Source organism: Aspergillus pseudotamarii (assembly GCF_009193445.1).
Source record: "Aspergillus pseudotamarii strain CBS 117625 unplaced genomic scaffold BDV38scaffold_38, whole genome shotgun sequence".
Taxonomy (NCBI): domain Eukaryota; kingdom Fungi; phylum Ascomycota; class Eurotiomycetes; order Eurotiales; family Aspergillaceae; genus Aspergillus; species Aspergillus pseudotamarii.
In genome coordinates this window covers 1-14,412 of record NW_022475052.1, presented here as the reverse complement: position 1 = coordinate 14,412, position 14,412 = coordinate 1, and the positions used below count along the sequence as shown (strand labels likewise).

Genomic DNA, 14,412 nt, shown 5'->3' with positions numbered 1-14,412 from the left:
CGTTGAGGGGAACTACTGGGTATGCAACTGCAGAGACAGATGCCAGAGAATAATCAACATTAATTCAAGGCATGCTACGCCCAAATGTTGCAAGAAGCCGCGAGCGAACAGCAAACGCAGGAACGAGCATCATGCCACCTATCTCCATCGTCCTACTTCATAGTGCATGGCGATTTATCATAATGATTCAATCCATTACAACAGACAAAGTCCCGGCTCTTCATATAGCGCAGAGGCTATGACGCTCACACTTTGCTCAATGAGGGATTAGGCGATGTTGACATCATTCGTCGCTTTCCAATACACCCTGAGGGTGTGCACCCGTTTAATGATGGTCACTACAGCCCTGTAAGGAGAGCACGCCAAAGAAGGTGCATTGCGAGAGTATCAGAAATCCCATCACAGCTACCGAGAGCTATCATGAGCCAGGGAAATGGCATGAGTGACCATGATACCTAACCAATCAAGTACATACCCTTGCTTCAACCCGTACGGAAGGATCTGCGAAGGGCGAGATTGACTCTATTTCAGTGGTCTACTCTCCTCCGCTTGACACATTGCCCAAAGTTTCAATACATGCACAGAACTGGATGGTCTCTCAGTCAGCCATTGGGATGTTAACATCTTGTTCCTTCTATGCTACTGACAGTGCAAAGTTTACCCTGCCAAGTATGGATAGGGGGGCAGTAACCCAGGCATGCGATCTGCGTTTCCAGAGAGGGTTAGGCAGCCAAAGATAACAGAATCAAAACCGAAACAGGAAGGTGAACGGCGGTTACTCCGGCAAGACAATGCAGTGAGTGATGCAACCTCAAGTGCCCCGTTGTGGGACCGGCCGAGTTCACGGAATTAAGGAAATTCAATTGACAAGGCAAAACTACCCAGTACTTGAGGCATTTTACTCGTCACGAAGATAACTAATGAATCCATCCATACATAACGTCAGTCTGCCGAGTCCAATCTCGATTGGCTAGCGATGACCATATGTCTGACGCATACAGTGATGTATTAATCAAGCACCTGGCCCAGTTTAGTGGCAGCCCTGTTCATTAGAAAACTTAAGACCATCAATTGATGTGATGCAATCACCTGAATGCCAACAAACTGACGTTTTAGTGTACTTCCAGCTTTTAGGTACTGTAGGCTCGGCTCCGTATTGCACAAATGCCCCAACCCAAATCCCTTGGCTCTGCATGGATATGAGCTTCTTCTACTCCGTACACCGGATTGATTCTCGATAGAGTGCGGGCTCCGCCTAAAGTGCCCCGTGACTCACTAACGACCTGAATCAGGTGGGATAGGGTAACGTTAGTGCCCTGCACTAGGTGCACTTAACCAGGTCGAAATCGGATACAATGTATGTCACTTATGCGTATGTAGTTTGTTATGCAGCTAACCTTACTATACTTTAAGGTGATAGTAGAACGCCTTGGTCACCTGTGTGCCCGTTCGAACTCCGACGGTCTGCAACCTCAATATAGCGGGCCATACACGCCACCTATTAGCCTAACGTATTTATTCATGATAGTAGCAAAGCTATGCCAATCTTTAGCCGCTTCAAGGACTCGCAATAGGCTCGGCATTACCTTCCAACCCCCATCATTTACAAGTGACCCGCGGAATACTCCGCCTTGACCTCGGTCTGGCCCGGTGCTTAACAGACTTAACCCTACCTGCTCCTAGGAATTCGTACAGCCACCTGAGTGGATTAGGTGGGGAGGTACGGCGTGGTGCGGGCTAATCAGAGGCATCTGTAGCATTGCAGACTTTGCCGCTGTTCTGTTACTATATTACTCTATTGCCTTGGAGCGTCAGCTAGCAAGATGTGGCGAAAGGAAGGCAGGGGATATCATATCACACAAGCTAAAGCAGTATGCACGGAGCTCTAAATGGCAATATGGAGCAGCGTGTTCAAAATAGCGCAAGGGGGCCATTTTCACGTCCCACATTGTACATAGTCTAGGAGATGTCGTCGACGAGAGATACATGCAAGGTTCCACATCAGTCTCAGACGTTGCAGGCTACCCAGAGTCAGAATCGGCTAGACAGCCTCTCCAGGCTCTCCTGGCCCAAGTGCATGTGTCACTAATTGCTGATATGCGCCAGTCGCCAAGGCCTGTGGAGTTTCCCTATGGCGAAAGATCATCACTAGACATTTAACGGCTACTTCATGACTGGGTAGAGAGAAGAAAGCCGATAGTTTCTTCTAGCTAATGTCATTCAGCACACTCAAGATCCCCTCTCCTATCCTAAGACGCTTACTAGTATGAATTTCTTTCGCAACATGAAGCTTACAGGAGGCAGGGAGCTCTTTCTGCCCATTGCTTCTCTCTCATCCGACCGAAGTGGGTTGGTAGTGGCTCAAAAAGATTGTGAATTATTGGGCGAAGGTCAACAAAGTTCTAAGTGGGGTGTATGTAAATCGCCACCCAGAACTGCACATCAATCTACTTCATGCATTGCAAGGCTATCAGTAACGTTACTAAACGACTGCCCTATAAGGAGCTGGCAGTGGTGACCGGAAAATGTACCCGTGAGAGGGAATTTCAAGCACAAGCTTGACGGAGCCATGCCACCCGTCCCGGCCTATCCTTTTTCTGATGGGTCTAGCCTCTAGTGACTAGCAAGACCTTCCTATCTAGAGTAGGCCTGTATAGCCAATGGCTGTCGAAAAGTAGGCATTTTCGGCTGTCCTCGTGTCTCCTTCGCCAATGAGCATGCAACCATCCTCCGAGGGTCTTTTCAGGATGCCATCCCACAAGGAGTTCTGTTCAATGATAGGAAAGAAAATGAGATCCGCTATGCGGAGGTATTTTCTCACCCTCGCATTATCGTCTCAGATGGGTCCTAGTGGAGAACTCCCTCGGTCTGTCAGGATACAGGCTATATAAAGCAACGTGCCGCTTTGTTCACCTGGTGCACCGTCTCTGAAGGTATTTCAAATAAGAATCAAACATGGCAGAATTCAATCGATCAGAGGTGCTGGGATCTATGTTTGATACTACCAGCCGGTAGATTTTCACCATTGCACGTTGGCGTTAACTCAAGAAATTAACCGTTTGTCTAGATATGTTAACGTACGACCGGTGGGCCTGGGTGCGTTTAGCCTTGTTTGGTACGTGCTCCTTATTAACCCCCGTTGCCCCTTTTTCCCCTTTGGCCCCCTAAAATGATGAAGGCTTATTGAGAAACTTAGTTCGGCGTATGATTTGGTGAGGGACCAAGCGGTAGCCATCAAAAAGCTATTGAATCCTTTTGCCACGACAGCCAACGCTAAACAGACCTACCGGGAGATTAAACTCTTAAAGCAGTTACAACATGAAAATGTACGGATTCTGAATCTACGGACTATGTTTCAAGACTGCTAACCCCTTGAAGCTCATCGGCTTGTGCGACGTTTTTATCTCTCCCCGAACAGATGTGTATGCTCAGTCGTAATCATTTTGGCTATACTCCACACTAATATTGCTTTATAGATACCTAGTAACCGAACTCCTGTCAACCGATCTCGGCCGTCTTCTGGAGGCTGGACCCCTTGAGCCACAATTCGTACAGTATTTCGCGTATCAGATACTGGTGAGAGTCGCTGGCGATCCATACCTTAGTTTTCACAATTCTGACGAGAATCAGCGTGGGTTGAAATACATACATTCGGCAGGTGTGGTTCACAGGGATATAAAACCCAGCAATCTGGTTATTGATGAGAACTGCGACTTGAAAATATGTGATTTTGGTCTCTCCAGGCCCCAGGATCATCGTATGACTGGATATGTCTCCACACGATACTACCGTGCACCGGAGGTCATGCTTACATGGCAAAGGTACGGTGTAGAGATGGACATCTGGAGTGCAGGGTGTGTTATTGCGGAAATGTTCAATGGGAAGCCTCTATTTCCAGGACAAGACCCCATTAACCAGTTCTACCTGATCCTGGACGTGTTGGGAAATCCATCTGATAAGTTTATCTCACGGATATGTACCGCAAATGTAGGTATTTCATGGCAATGTGTCCTATATATTGCAGTACTGACATGGACGTTCAGACAGTGGAGATCATCAGGTCTCTGGAGCGGAGAGAACCGCGTCCCTTGCAAAGCGTTATTCAGAATCTAGATGATTCCGGTGAGTGCCGACAATACTCCATTCTTCAATAGTTTGACTGTGTGGCTGACTGGTATGGGTGACATAGCTAGGAGTATGCTGGAGCGAATGCTCACGCTGGACCCACAAGAAAGGATTTCCGCCGAGGAAGCCCTACAACACCCCTATGTGAGAATGTATCATGACCCGACCGATGAACCCATTGCTGAAGAAAGGTTCGACTGGGTGTTCAACGGTGGTGAGTTCGACAAGGAGATGTTAAAAGACATGATGTATGTCCATCGTATCCTCCCCCCCTGAACGCTAATCTACTAACGAGGAACCTGGTAGATTCATGGAGGTGCTCCACTTTCATCAAAGTGCGTGCCTGGCATTGTCGCCGATGGGTCTAGAGGATCCCACAATCCCACAATTCTCGGGAACCGAGTCATTCCTAAACCCCGACGCTTTCGTGAATTGGACCCCTTGTCTATGATAATTCACCATGATACTCTGCTGCGCCAGGAATATGAGAAATGCACTTGTGATAGTAAATGTTGATCTACTTTTTCCCTACTTTGTAACGACTGCCTATCTGGATAAGGGGCTTCCAAACACCGGTAAAGATAGTATAAATAGAGAAAGTCGGTAGGATATACAAGTCTAGTATGAAGATAGACTAATGTGTAGGATAATAAGGTTGATTACATCCCAAGCACGTACTAGTAGTGAACCACGCACCTTATCCAACTCAGGTAAATAGTTGGTCGTGTAACTCATGTCTCCTCCGAACTATTGAAAACTGTCTCGACCGGTAAATGAAACTGGCCCGTTAGCTTTTAGGTAAGTGGATTGCCTGTTCCATTTCAGGGGTAGTCCAGTAGATTATACGTAATTACCCTTGACCTGAGGACTAAGACTCAAAAGTCTGCCTTGCCAATTGTACGCTTGGTTTCCAGACCTGAAATGAAAATCGTCCGAGTTCATTATCACTGAAACGGCATGTCGATGACTGATCGTTTTGAACTATTTTCAGTGTAGCTGATCTTGCGTCCAAGGCAGTTAAACAAACCCAAGTTCTTTACGTCAGCCCTTCGCCTTTACTATTGACATATTCTTACTACAGATCACACAAGGCCTTCCTATATGCCAAAGCTGAACAATAGGTGATAGTATTACCGTAGTACACGAATGTTCAACCTATTGCAAGTGGAAATCACCCACTTGTTATAGAATAGGGTTACAAGAGTATTGGAACCGGCCTGAAGCATACTATCAGGTAAGCAATGATATCCCATATTTGCAGCACTCACTCCTACCTTCTTCCGTCAAGAAAAAATTGCGTCATAATTAAAATGCCTACCCACACGCACCCCGGCTCGCAATCAGCCAAGGAGGAAGGATGCAATACCTTCACGCTGAACGCGCCCAATCATGGCCTCACTAACCTTGACATGACGTAATAGGATAACTAGAACGATCCTATCAGGGGAATCTGGTTAAGGGGTGTACTTTGATATCCTTCTTCTCTTGGAAATAATACGAATTGTTAGGAGAACACGATAAGAGGCAGCAGGTCGTTTGATATTTTGCCACACACTAGATCTGACAGCTCCACCCGCAATCTTGCGGCATCCTATACTGATATTTTTAATCAAGACGGTTTACTACAATAAATTTCTGTAGTGTCAGGTGCTACGTCGCGGTAAGGCCCACTATGGGTCTCTCGGAGATGTCAGTCCCGGCGCGCAAGCAGATACCCTCTTGTTGAAGGAACATGCATATGGCAAGAGTACAGTCCCCATGTAAATCCAATATTGACTGAATAGTTGGATGAGCCATCAAAAAGGGCATGAGACCCGGTAGAAGGAATAGACAGATACATACACACCGCAGCACATTTATACGGCTCTAATCTCTCGTACATTAGCCGATGGGACCACCGAGCACATACGTCTCACACGTAATGCTTCACCGACACAGCCGTCAGGGGTTCTTCCAAGAGTCAATATAGCTATCTATACTTTTGCTGATCTGCGGGTCCTGCGCAAAACTTTTCCAAGTTCAATTTTCCATCTCCTGGAATTTCATCGATGCTGGAATACTAAACCTTCAGCGGTTGCGGATGCTACTCGCCAAGGACGGTGAGTATATTGTCTCGGCCTCTTTCGTAACTAAGCATGACGTACATCAACACATATTCCTCAATCACCCATGGCTGGCTGATCCCAGTGCACTGCCTTTCCACGGAGAAAATCCGGCCGTGGGGTGTGGTTTACGACAGTCCTTTTTTGATTATGATGCTTTTACCGAGTATCCGTCTCGTAATTTTGCTCTTTACGGTGAGGCACACTATTTTATGTTCACAATTAGTCTCTAGAAATTGAATATCATTGGTTCAGGCATGTTGGTTGCTGTCTTGACAGGAGGCATTAAACGAAACTGGCCTCACCGAGCTCCACCTCATGAATGTCTAGTATTTTCCCCCATCATATTTACATGTTGGGTCTCGAATCAGACACTTTCACGCCAGTAGATACTAATTGTGAACAAAGTGAAAGTCGAACATTCAACATTGGGACTCCCAGTCGTACTGGTACTGCTACTAATTACTACGCGTGGGGCATACCGGCCCATGTGACTCGGATTATTTATTTAGTTTAATTAATACTACACTTGGTGGATCTGCAACCTACGCCACGCTAAGCCATTTTATTTGACTATACGATTAGGGTAGTACATTAGGTGTTCTAGCCTCGATCTCCTCTTCCATGGTTACTGTCTCTTCCTAGCTGCAAGGAACAACGCCTGGACCACGTGCAGGTACTTGTGCGCTGCAGGGCACAGACCCGGGCAGATCCGCTTCCTCCTAGTGTATCTATTTCTCCCACACTTTTGTTGGTCGTGAGCTTGTTTCTTAAAGTCCCGGACACTCAATCAAACACGTGGATCATAAACGCGAGAGACGAGATAATAATAGAGCCGACTGCCGGCTCTACTCAATCCTCTGTTATGGCTTCGCGATTATATGACTGAATACTCACCTTGTCGCGTCCACGTACCCTACTGAAGCCGTTTATATTCAATGTCTTAGTCCTGATTTTGTATGTCACTATCATTTAATTTACTTTACTTTCCCAGGATACGGGATTTAACACCGAGTTATGGAGTCTTCGAGCGAAACAATTGAGTGGTTGTCTATAGGCTACAATAGAATATCTCCGAACGGGTAGGGCCAGCCGCCAGCACTGCCATGAATGAGAGCAAACACTACATTTTGATTGTCTATGGCGTTCTCGACCATCTGAAGAGTCCTAATTAACAAACACAGGCTAGCCTTGTGGGCTCAATCAGATACTGTCATGGAGCTAGAGAGCTTCCTCCAGGGTGCTGGAGGAGATTAGGAATCGGCGGTCAAACGATTCCGTAACCGGTGCAAGATGAATGGAAGATAGGGATAAGATTCCTCCTACGTAATAGAAACAACCCGCATCTTGAAAGGAGTAAGACAGCTCACCTTTGCCTCACGGGGTTTCTCCGAAGGGCTTCAAGCCTAACTAAATAATGGATCTTTGGGTCCTATCTTATAGTCCTGTCTCATATGTTAATCGGCGTTTACTACCCCTCCGGATCGTTGGTATACGCCACTGAACCTAGAGCTCCCTGGTTATACACTTTCCAAAAGTAGGATAGTCTTACTCATGTCTGAATTATTCGACCTGTGCTCAATTTAAGGTATCCTTGGAAATTTGGTAGATCAGACCTGGTCGGTATTTCCGAAATCCAGGAACAGGAACTCCACTCCACACTCCCAGCAGAAAATGCCGACATGACTGGCTGCTGGAATACCATAATGCTAGCGGCTCGGCACGTCCTCAACCAACCACAGTTTTGTTTATAGCTTCACTCGATCTCGGCCGAGCCTCTTAAAATGGCAGGTACCCCGTGCTTTAGGATTGCGGAGAGTCCTGGAAAGCTATGGAGAGTCGTGATTTGCAAGGGGATACAAAGTGATGAGTGATATACTGACTCATTGAGTGCCTTGCTGCTGAAGGTCCGACGCCAGATCGACAGTTTGATTAACGGTGCCATCGCCTGTGAGGAAGGGTTGAGCCCTCCGAAAAATTCCCGAGACCGTTGAACGCACTGGCATGGAAATCAACACAGTAAAAAATTGCGAACATTTTCATGTTAGGACAGAGAGTCCCAGGGTTTGGCCAATGCGTAAAGCAACTATCCCTTAGCCATTACTTTAGCGCCTCCCTGTACTTAAGGTCAGCATTGGTAATTAGAATAGTTTTGACTACACTAAGCGTTACTAATTGCATCATGGTTGTTCTAAATTTATAAAGAATTACGTTGCTTCTGTGGTGAAACTTATGAAAATCCCTCCCTACCCCCACTAGGATCCCTGAGCTCAGTTTACCAATGCAAGGTAAGTCTGACGTACATAGCTAAGTTAATATCCTGCAGTAAAAGCTCTCTGAGCGAAGAGAGGTATGGGGTTAGTATATACATTCTAATATCTCTCCCCGAAAGAATTCCTGATGGTTCAAGTTCTATAGTATTCACGGCAACACGTGTACACAACCAGTTTCTTTCACAGGATGAATGCTCTAGTATCTCTGACCTTGTGCAAATCAACGATAGACTGCTGGTCTGCGCCTTTTCTTCTGCGCCCGTCCTTGTGGGAATGTCTAAGCTCGCAATTGGCAAGCAGCTATAGTCTAGATCCCTCGCTCGATCGCTCTATTACGGAATTCTACGTCAGTGTAGTAAATACCTTGCTATTTCTACAGTACACAATGCGATCACTTATTGCTTTCTCTCGTTGCAAGCCCCGTTCAGGGGTCAGTGTTGAAGCATTAGTGTTGAGTCTGTCAACACACTTCCTGCGTGAATCCATAGCTTGTATCTCTACTTTTCGAACGCATTCAAGTGAAACAGGGATTTTGGTGCAGATACGATATCAGAAATATATTTCTCATAGATAATGAGGCACTATTCCGACTATCACTACTGCACAGGTAAATTCGCTTCTTTCAGTAACGTCTATTCCTAGGACAACTTCTTAGACGCGGCGGCCTATGGCTAGCCCCCAAGCTTCTCCAGTAACACCTGGCTGCGGGCCTCATGGCAGCTTGGCAACCATCCATCAACGCATAATTTCAGGGAATGAGGGTCAGCCAGTGGTCGTCATTGCTTCCCTGTTGGTCTGTATGTGATCAGGTGTGTGTGTACTGTTCGTTGGTGGGGCTGATCGATATTGTGACATCATTAACTTTGACTTTCTCAATTTCTTGTACCTTTTCTTAGTCGGCATGCAATGCACGTCGCTCTCTGAAGTCCCTGCGTAATGCAAATCTACCGGGCCTCTAGCTCCCTGGGAGTTCATAGATTGGATGAGCCCAATGGTCCAGCCCACCCGATTGCTTCGCTGTTGCACAACCGGTCCATTCACGAGAGCAGATCCCCACGGGTGGATAAATAACTGGATCTGTACGGTTCTTACGGTGGTAAGCGAGTGAACGACGGCCATTGCAGCGTTGGCATCGTAGTTCGTTTAGCTTGTACCCTTCACGCGTTGCTTTAATCGATGATTGTGTCTCGCTTCCTGAAGATTGAATACTCCGAACGTACATCCCGGGGCGCGGTTTTGGTTGCTCAGGCACATGATACTGCTTGTCACTCATCTGGCCAGTGTCCTGCTGATATCGTGCAGAAGTCCTTGCCACAGTTTTAGATCTGGAAAGGGAAACTTATCGTCAGCAAATAGAGTTGATATTACAGAATTAAAGGGGGCGTACTTGTGAGATATCCACAGCCATGTTCCAAGAGTCCAATGCATGGTTGCACCGGTATTCACACTTTTCTTGGGGATGCAAGAGGAATAGAAACCGAAGGCCCTGTTGTTACCGAGATCGTGATCAGCTTCCCCGTAGACAATTGCGAGCTATGAGTGTGCCAAAATGACCCCTCCTGCTACTAGAGGACGTATACCCGTTGATGGCTCATTTGAACCTGAACAACACCCACCCTATAAATGTCTCGACACTTTGAATACCAGGGGACCCCCGCCCATGACGTCGACTCCTCCATTGCGTGTATATGTACCCGAACGGCCGTTTCCTCAAGCCCCTAGGTCAATATTATTTACATTTGAAGAACCACTCGTCAATCCAAGCCGGACCCCGACCAGTATGATGCAATGTTCGCTATCACAAAGATCTAGATTATCAATTCAATATAATATACCTATTGGGTCATGAGTCTAGATGGTCCTGCAAGGTACTCTAGGATATTGCATAAGTAGTGCTGCCTTAAACTAAGTCTACGCTAAGTGGACTTCAATAGTGTTATCGACCGTTTTATGTCATACTTGCCCATGTACGTCATAGTCGCCCAATTATAACTAATCATTCAGCATGTTCACCTTTTATTTTCCATTATTAATTTTCCCTCTACTCAGAGGCAGTCGTACCGCAAAGCTTTCTCGGTTACTAATAGAGCTATCATTACTCTACGTGGGGTGTTCGCTTGTTCGGGCTTCCGCCCAAATCCCCGCTTTTGAAGCCGAGTGGAGATGACTCTGTAGTAATGCTATTATGTGGGTATACTAAGATCAACATTTAAAATGCTAATGCTAGGGAATATCAGGCGAACTGGGTGTCTACGCCCCACTGGTCTGCCAGGAGATAGTTCCCGGCGCAGCTGACATCAGATTCCAGACCTGAGGAGGTCCTTGTTCAACAACATAGTCAAGTGAAGGGATGAAACACATGAATAGTGGTATATTTTTATACTAGGTTTGAAGAAGGCCGGAGCTAATGTAAACATTGTTAGCCTACTAGTGAGTACTCACCGGACAATCATGCTCATTTAACTCCCAAAATAGGCATAAAACTGAGAGTTCCCTAACAGATATGACGTGTTTGTCCCATGATACAATACCCACTATATTATTCCTGACTTAGGCCAAACCTTGACCGGAGGATCGTCTAAATAATTATTGGACAATGGCCTACCTAAGTGACAGAGAGATGCGAAGTTGAAACACCCACATACCATATAACAGTAACTTGACAGGTATAGATACAATTTCCCGTCTAACCAATCAGGAATTTCAATTGGACTATTGCAGTGCATTGCTTCCCAGTTCAATTTACTCGTCATATATATCCTCCCGCTGCCCTACAAGCACAGCACTATACGCACCTCTCCTGTCACAAAGCCTCTCATCGGGAAGCTAGCAACATTATCTTTTGTATCACGTCTTCAATTAGCCTCTGGTATTTGGTGCCAATCTCTTCGAAGTTGCTCCATGTTGCTATTCGTCTCTACCATCATGCATCTTCTGTACTATCCTTGAGAAGTTGAGGCTAGACATTCCGAGTGATATCATTGTGGGTGGCTTCTGCACCCTGAACAGATAGGACTAAGTGCTGCTGTTATTTTCAATGGATCCATCTCCCATCACTGACGTAAGGTTCTAGTGTTCTATATGCATTCGTCATTGCGATCACATTGTTGCATATCCCAGTGATCTAGACCGTTCATGGAATCCAATTAACCAATCAGTCAATCTAAACTTCATTGAGATGTCAGGGTCAAACTATAAGACACCTAGACATTTACATAGAATATCGCGGTTCACCCAAGAAGTAGACATGATCAGCATGGGAGGCAATGACAAGGCAAAGAATGGTGGAGTGATGACATTAGAAGCGCATTGTTTTTCTGTTCGCATAGAACGGTATTATTGAGATACGCCAACCTAGGATTACGTTCCTTGGGCTTGTTTTCACTATCATCCTAGTGCTTGTTTCGTTGGATGGAAGCTGGAGTGATACTAGCGAGATTGCTATGCTTATGCTGGAATCCATGATGCTCATATCCTTTGAGTATGAAGCATCCTCATGCCTGATCGTTACCAAGCAAGTTATTATGGCTAAGGCATTCTTAATAACCAGTATAGTTCATGCTTTCTATCAGATGCCCAGCAAGGGCGTAATATGTACTATAGAAAAGTGCAAAAATATAGGAAATGGAAATGTGAGAATTCCATAGTATCACCATTCGTATAACCTTCGCCCCTCTCAATTATTTAACTAACATAATAACAGACGGAATTGATATACGAAGAGACCACCAGTCTCCTCACTTACGATCTTGAGTAACCTTGAGGAATCTTGAACAAGCCAATCATAGTGCTTGTCGTTTAGAATTTACATCATTAAAAACTCCCCATTCAATATCCAGGCCGTCTGTCTAGGGCCTACCCCCTTCTCTCTATATGTCTCTCTCTATGTTCCTTCAGCCCCTTAAGAGGCTCTCCCCGCTGTATTTTGGCATTCCACGACTCTCATAGTCATTGAAGCGAGCCTCAAGCTAAAACTAAGGTATCTAATTAAACGACTTCACATACACTACACAGAGCACAAAAGCATTATCTACATGCAGATCCCTCCAATGATTATCGTTCTTGCGGTCACGAATGCATCATGTGTCGGTGCTACATAAAGGACTGATGACATCGTTCAATAGTTTGTCGTTTTAGGGCAATGTAGGCAGCTTTGTGGATCACTTGGTTTCCTGACGCGAGCTTACATGAGAGGATACTCGGCTTCATAGACACATTTGTCTCCAATACTCCAGATTCGAAGTGAGATAATATATATATTGCTAGAGAAGATTTCATGCTTAAAGATGGATGGAATTATTCAACAGCCAAAGTTCACTCGTGTATGAAACATAACCAAAAAGATATAAAGATAGAGAGAGAGAGAGAGAGATTTGCATTATACCCGAATACAGCTCCCATTCAGGGGCTCTTCTCCGGTCGCTAACGACCGTTCAGTATATATACTATGCAGCCCTTATTGACATTTGTGTTATAAATATACGAATATATATATATATGTTAAGAACCAGAAGGATCTGAAAATAATAGCAACTTATAATACTGCTTCCCCTTTTTTATGCCCTATATTACTATTTATAAGCTTGACCTACTAGTCTATGTAGACTAGTAGATAGAAAGGTACAGCCTACTGAATATATCAATAAATACTATATACAAATGTGGAATTTAGCAGCGGAAATATACGTTGGAAAACATTCTAATAGTAGATAGGCTTTCAGAGATATATCGGTATGAGGTAATATCCCAAAATAGCGCCTTCCAGGAGATATATGTTATAAGATTAGTCTTCAAAGGCTCTGGGATAGATTGAATAGCTGCAGTTATCTAGTAATCCTATAGAGTATAGACTATTCTATACTATGTAGGCCTAACCGAAGGACTCAAGAGGCCCTATCCCGCGGCGTTGGACCACGTGGTAGTATTCTACGGGGCCAAGCCCCTACATACCAACTTGTAGATATAGACTTACCAGCTGACGTACCAGCTAGTAGGTATGTTGACTCGTTGACGCGTTTCCCTAGAATAATAATAAAAACACTGCAATATAGGCGATTTCACCTCATCGACATAAAGATATATATCTCACTGTCACTGGCCCTGGAACATTTCATGTCAAGTAAGTATCAGGCTTCCATGAGCTGACGAGCCACATTAATGGATAGACCTTTCAAGATCACCATTTCAGAACGCAGCAGATTGCCATCACGGCCATCATTTTCTAGTGTTCAGATGTTATCGATACCCCAAGGCACGGGGTCGGCTGACACTAAATCTACCATGAAGTCGGATAACTGAGCCTATTATAGAAATATCAAGAACCTATTAATTTACGATTCCTACTCACAGTATGGACACGCGAAATCATATTAAAAGCAACCACAAAATCCCATCTCCCCAGCATCTCGGCAAGCCTACCTAATTCAAACTCCAACGATGACTACATCCTCATCGAACAACAGCGCCACGACTCAGTAAATACCAGAATTTCGCCTCTCAGCCGTACATGCACGCTACAAGAGCCTATAAGCCGTGTTTCGGTAGGAAAAGTATGACAATAATGCCGATTTTGCTACGGATTGAAAAATATCACACTGCCCGCATGATGCCGGCAGCATTCAGCTGTGGGCTTATCACACCATTAGCTGCAGGAATTCTGCAGGAGAATGCAACCTAATCACGGAGGTAAACTCCGTCTTCGCATCCTGCCGTCGGCGAAGTTCTACTCAGGTAAAGTCCTTGTTCATATATGCCTCTACTATAGGGGCATGGGCCCACCGGCGTTGAGCCATACAAAATACTATTTCTCAAACGGACGATTAAAGTGATACATCCAGACGACAATGTAGTATCCTATACGAAAACAAACCCCCTAATCCATATCCATTAAAAGCCAAAGTTACATTCAAGAT

General features: G+C 45.2%; 3 protein-coding genes across 3 annotated transcripts; 2 read left to right on the top strand and 1 right to left on the bottom strand.

Moving 5' to 3' along the window:
- The first annotated feature begins 1,977 nt into the window (after window positions 1-1,977).
- BDV38DRAFT_250672 (uncharacterized protein) lies at window positions 1,978-2,394 on the top strand. The gene has a single exon (XM_032054976.1). The coding sequence runs from the start codon at window positions 1,987-1,989 to the stop codon at window positions 2,158-2,160; it is 174 nt and encodes a 57-aa protein (XP_031911962.1). The 5' UTR covers window positions 1,978-1,986; the 3' UTR covers window positions 2,161-2,394.
- A 393-nt stretch (window positions 2,395-2,787) lies between these two features.
- Window positions 2,788-4,706, top strand: BDV38DRAFT_250670 (kinase-like domain-containing protein). Its single transcript, XM_032054975.1, has 9 exons — window positions 2,788-3,011; window positions 3,068-3,115; window positions 3,197-3,326; window positions 3,379-3,422; window positions 3,477-3,576; window positions 3,631-3,987; window positions 4,044-4,122; window positions 4,190-4,373; window positions 4,432-4,706. The coding sequence occupies exons 1-9, from the start codon at window positions 2,956-2,958 to the stop codon at window positions 4,574-4,576; spliced, it is 1,143 nt and encodes a 380-aa protein (XP_031911961.1). The 5' UTR covers window positions 2,788-2,955; the 3' UTR covers window positions 4,577-4,706.
- A 4,749-nt stretch (window positions 4,707-9,455) lies between these two features.
- BDV38DRAFT_284376 (uncharacterized protein) lies at window positions 9,456-9,928 on the bottom strand (the record flags this gene model as incomplete). Its single annotated transcript, XM_032060246.1, has 2 exons — window positions 9,456-9,825; window positions 9,888-9,928. The coding sequence occupies 2 exons, from the start codon at window positions 9,926-9,928 to the stop codon at window positions 9,456-9,458; spliced, it is 411 nt and encodes a 136-aa protein (XP_031911960.1).
- Between the last annotated feature and the right edge of the window lie 4,484 nt (window positions 9,929-14,412).

Coding starts and splice junctions, on each gene's coding strand:
- BDV38DRAFT_250672 (XM_032054976.1), top strand. CDS start 1,987: ATGCAAGGTTCCACATCAGTCTCAGACGTTGCAGGCTACCCAGAGTCA.
- BDV38DRAFT_250670 (XM_032054975.1), top strand. CDS start 2,956: ATGGCAGAATTCAATCGATCAGAGGTGCTGGGATCTATGTTTGATACT. Junction 3,012..3,067: donor ATGTTTGATACTACCAGCCG/GTAGATTTTCAC, acceptor CCGTTTGTCTAG/ATATGTTAACGTACGACCGG. Junction 3,577..3,630: donor ATTTCGCGTATCAGATACTG/GTGAGAGTCGCT, acceptor GACGAGAATCAG/CGTGGGTTGAAATACATACA.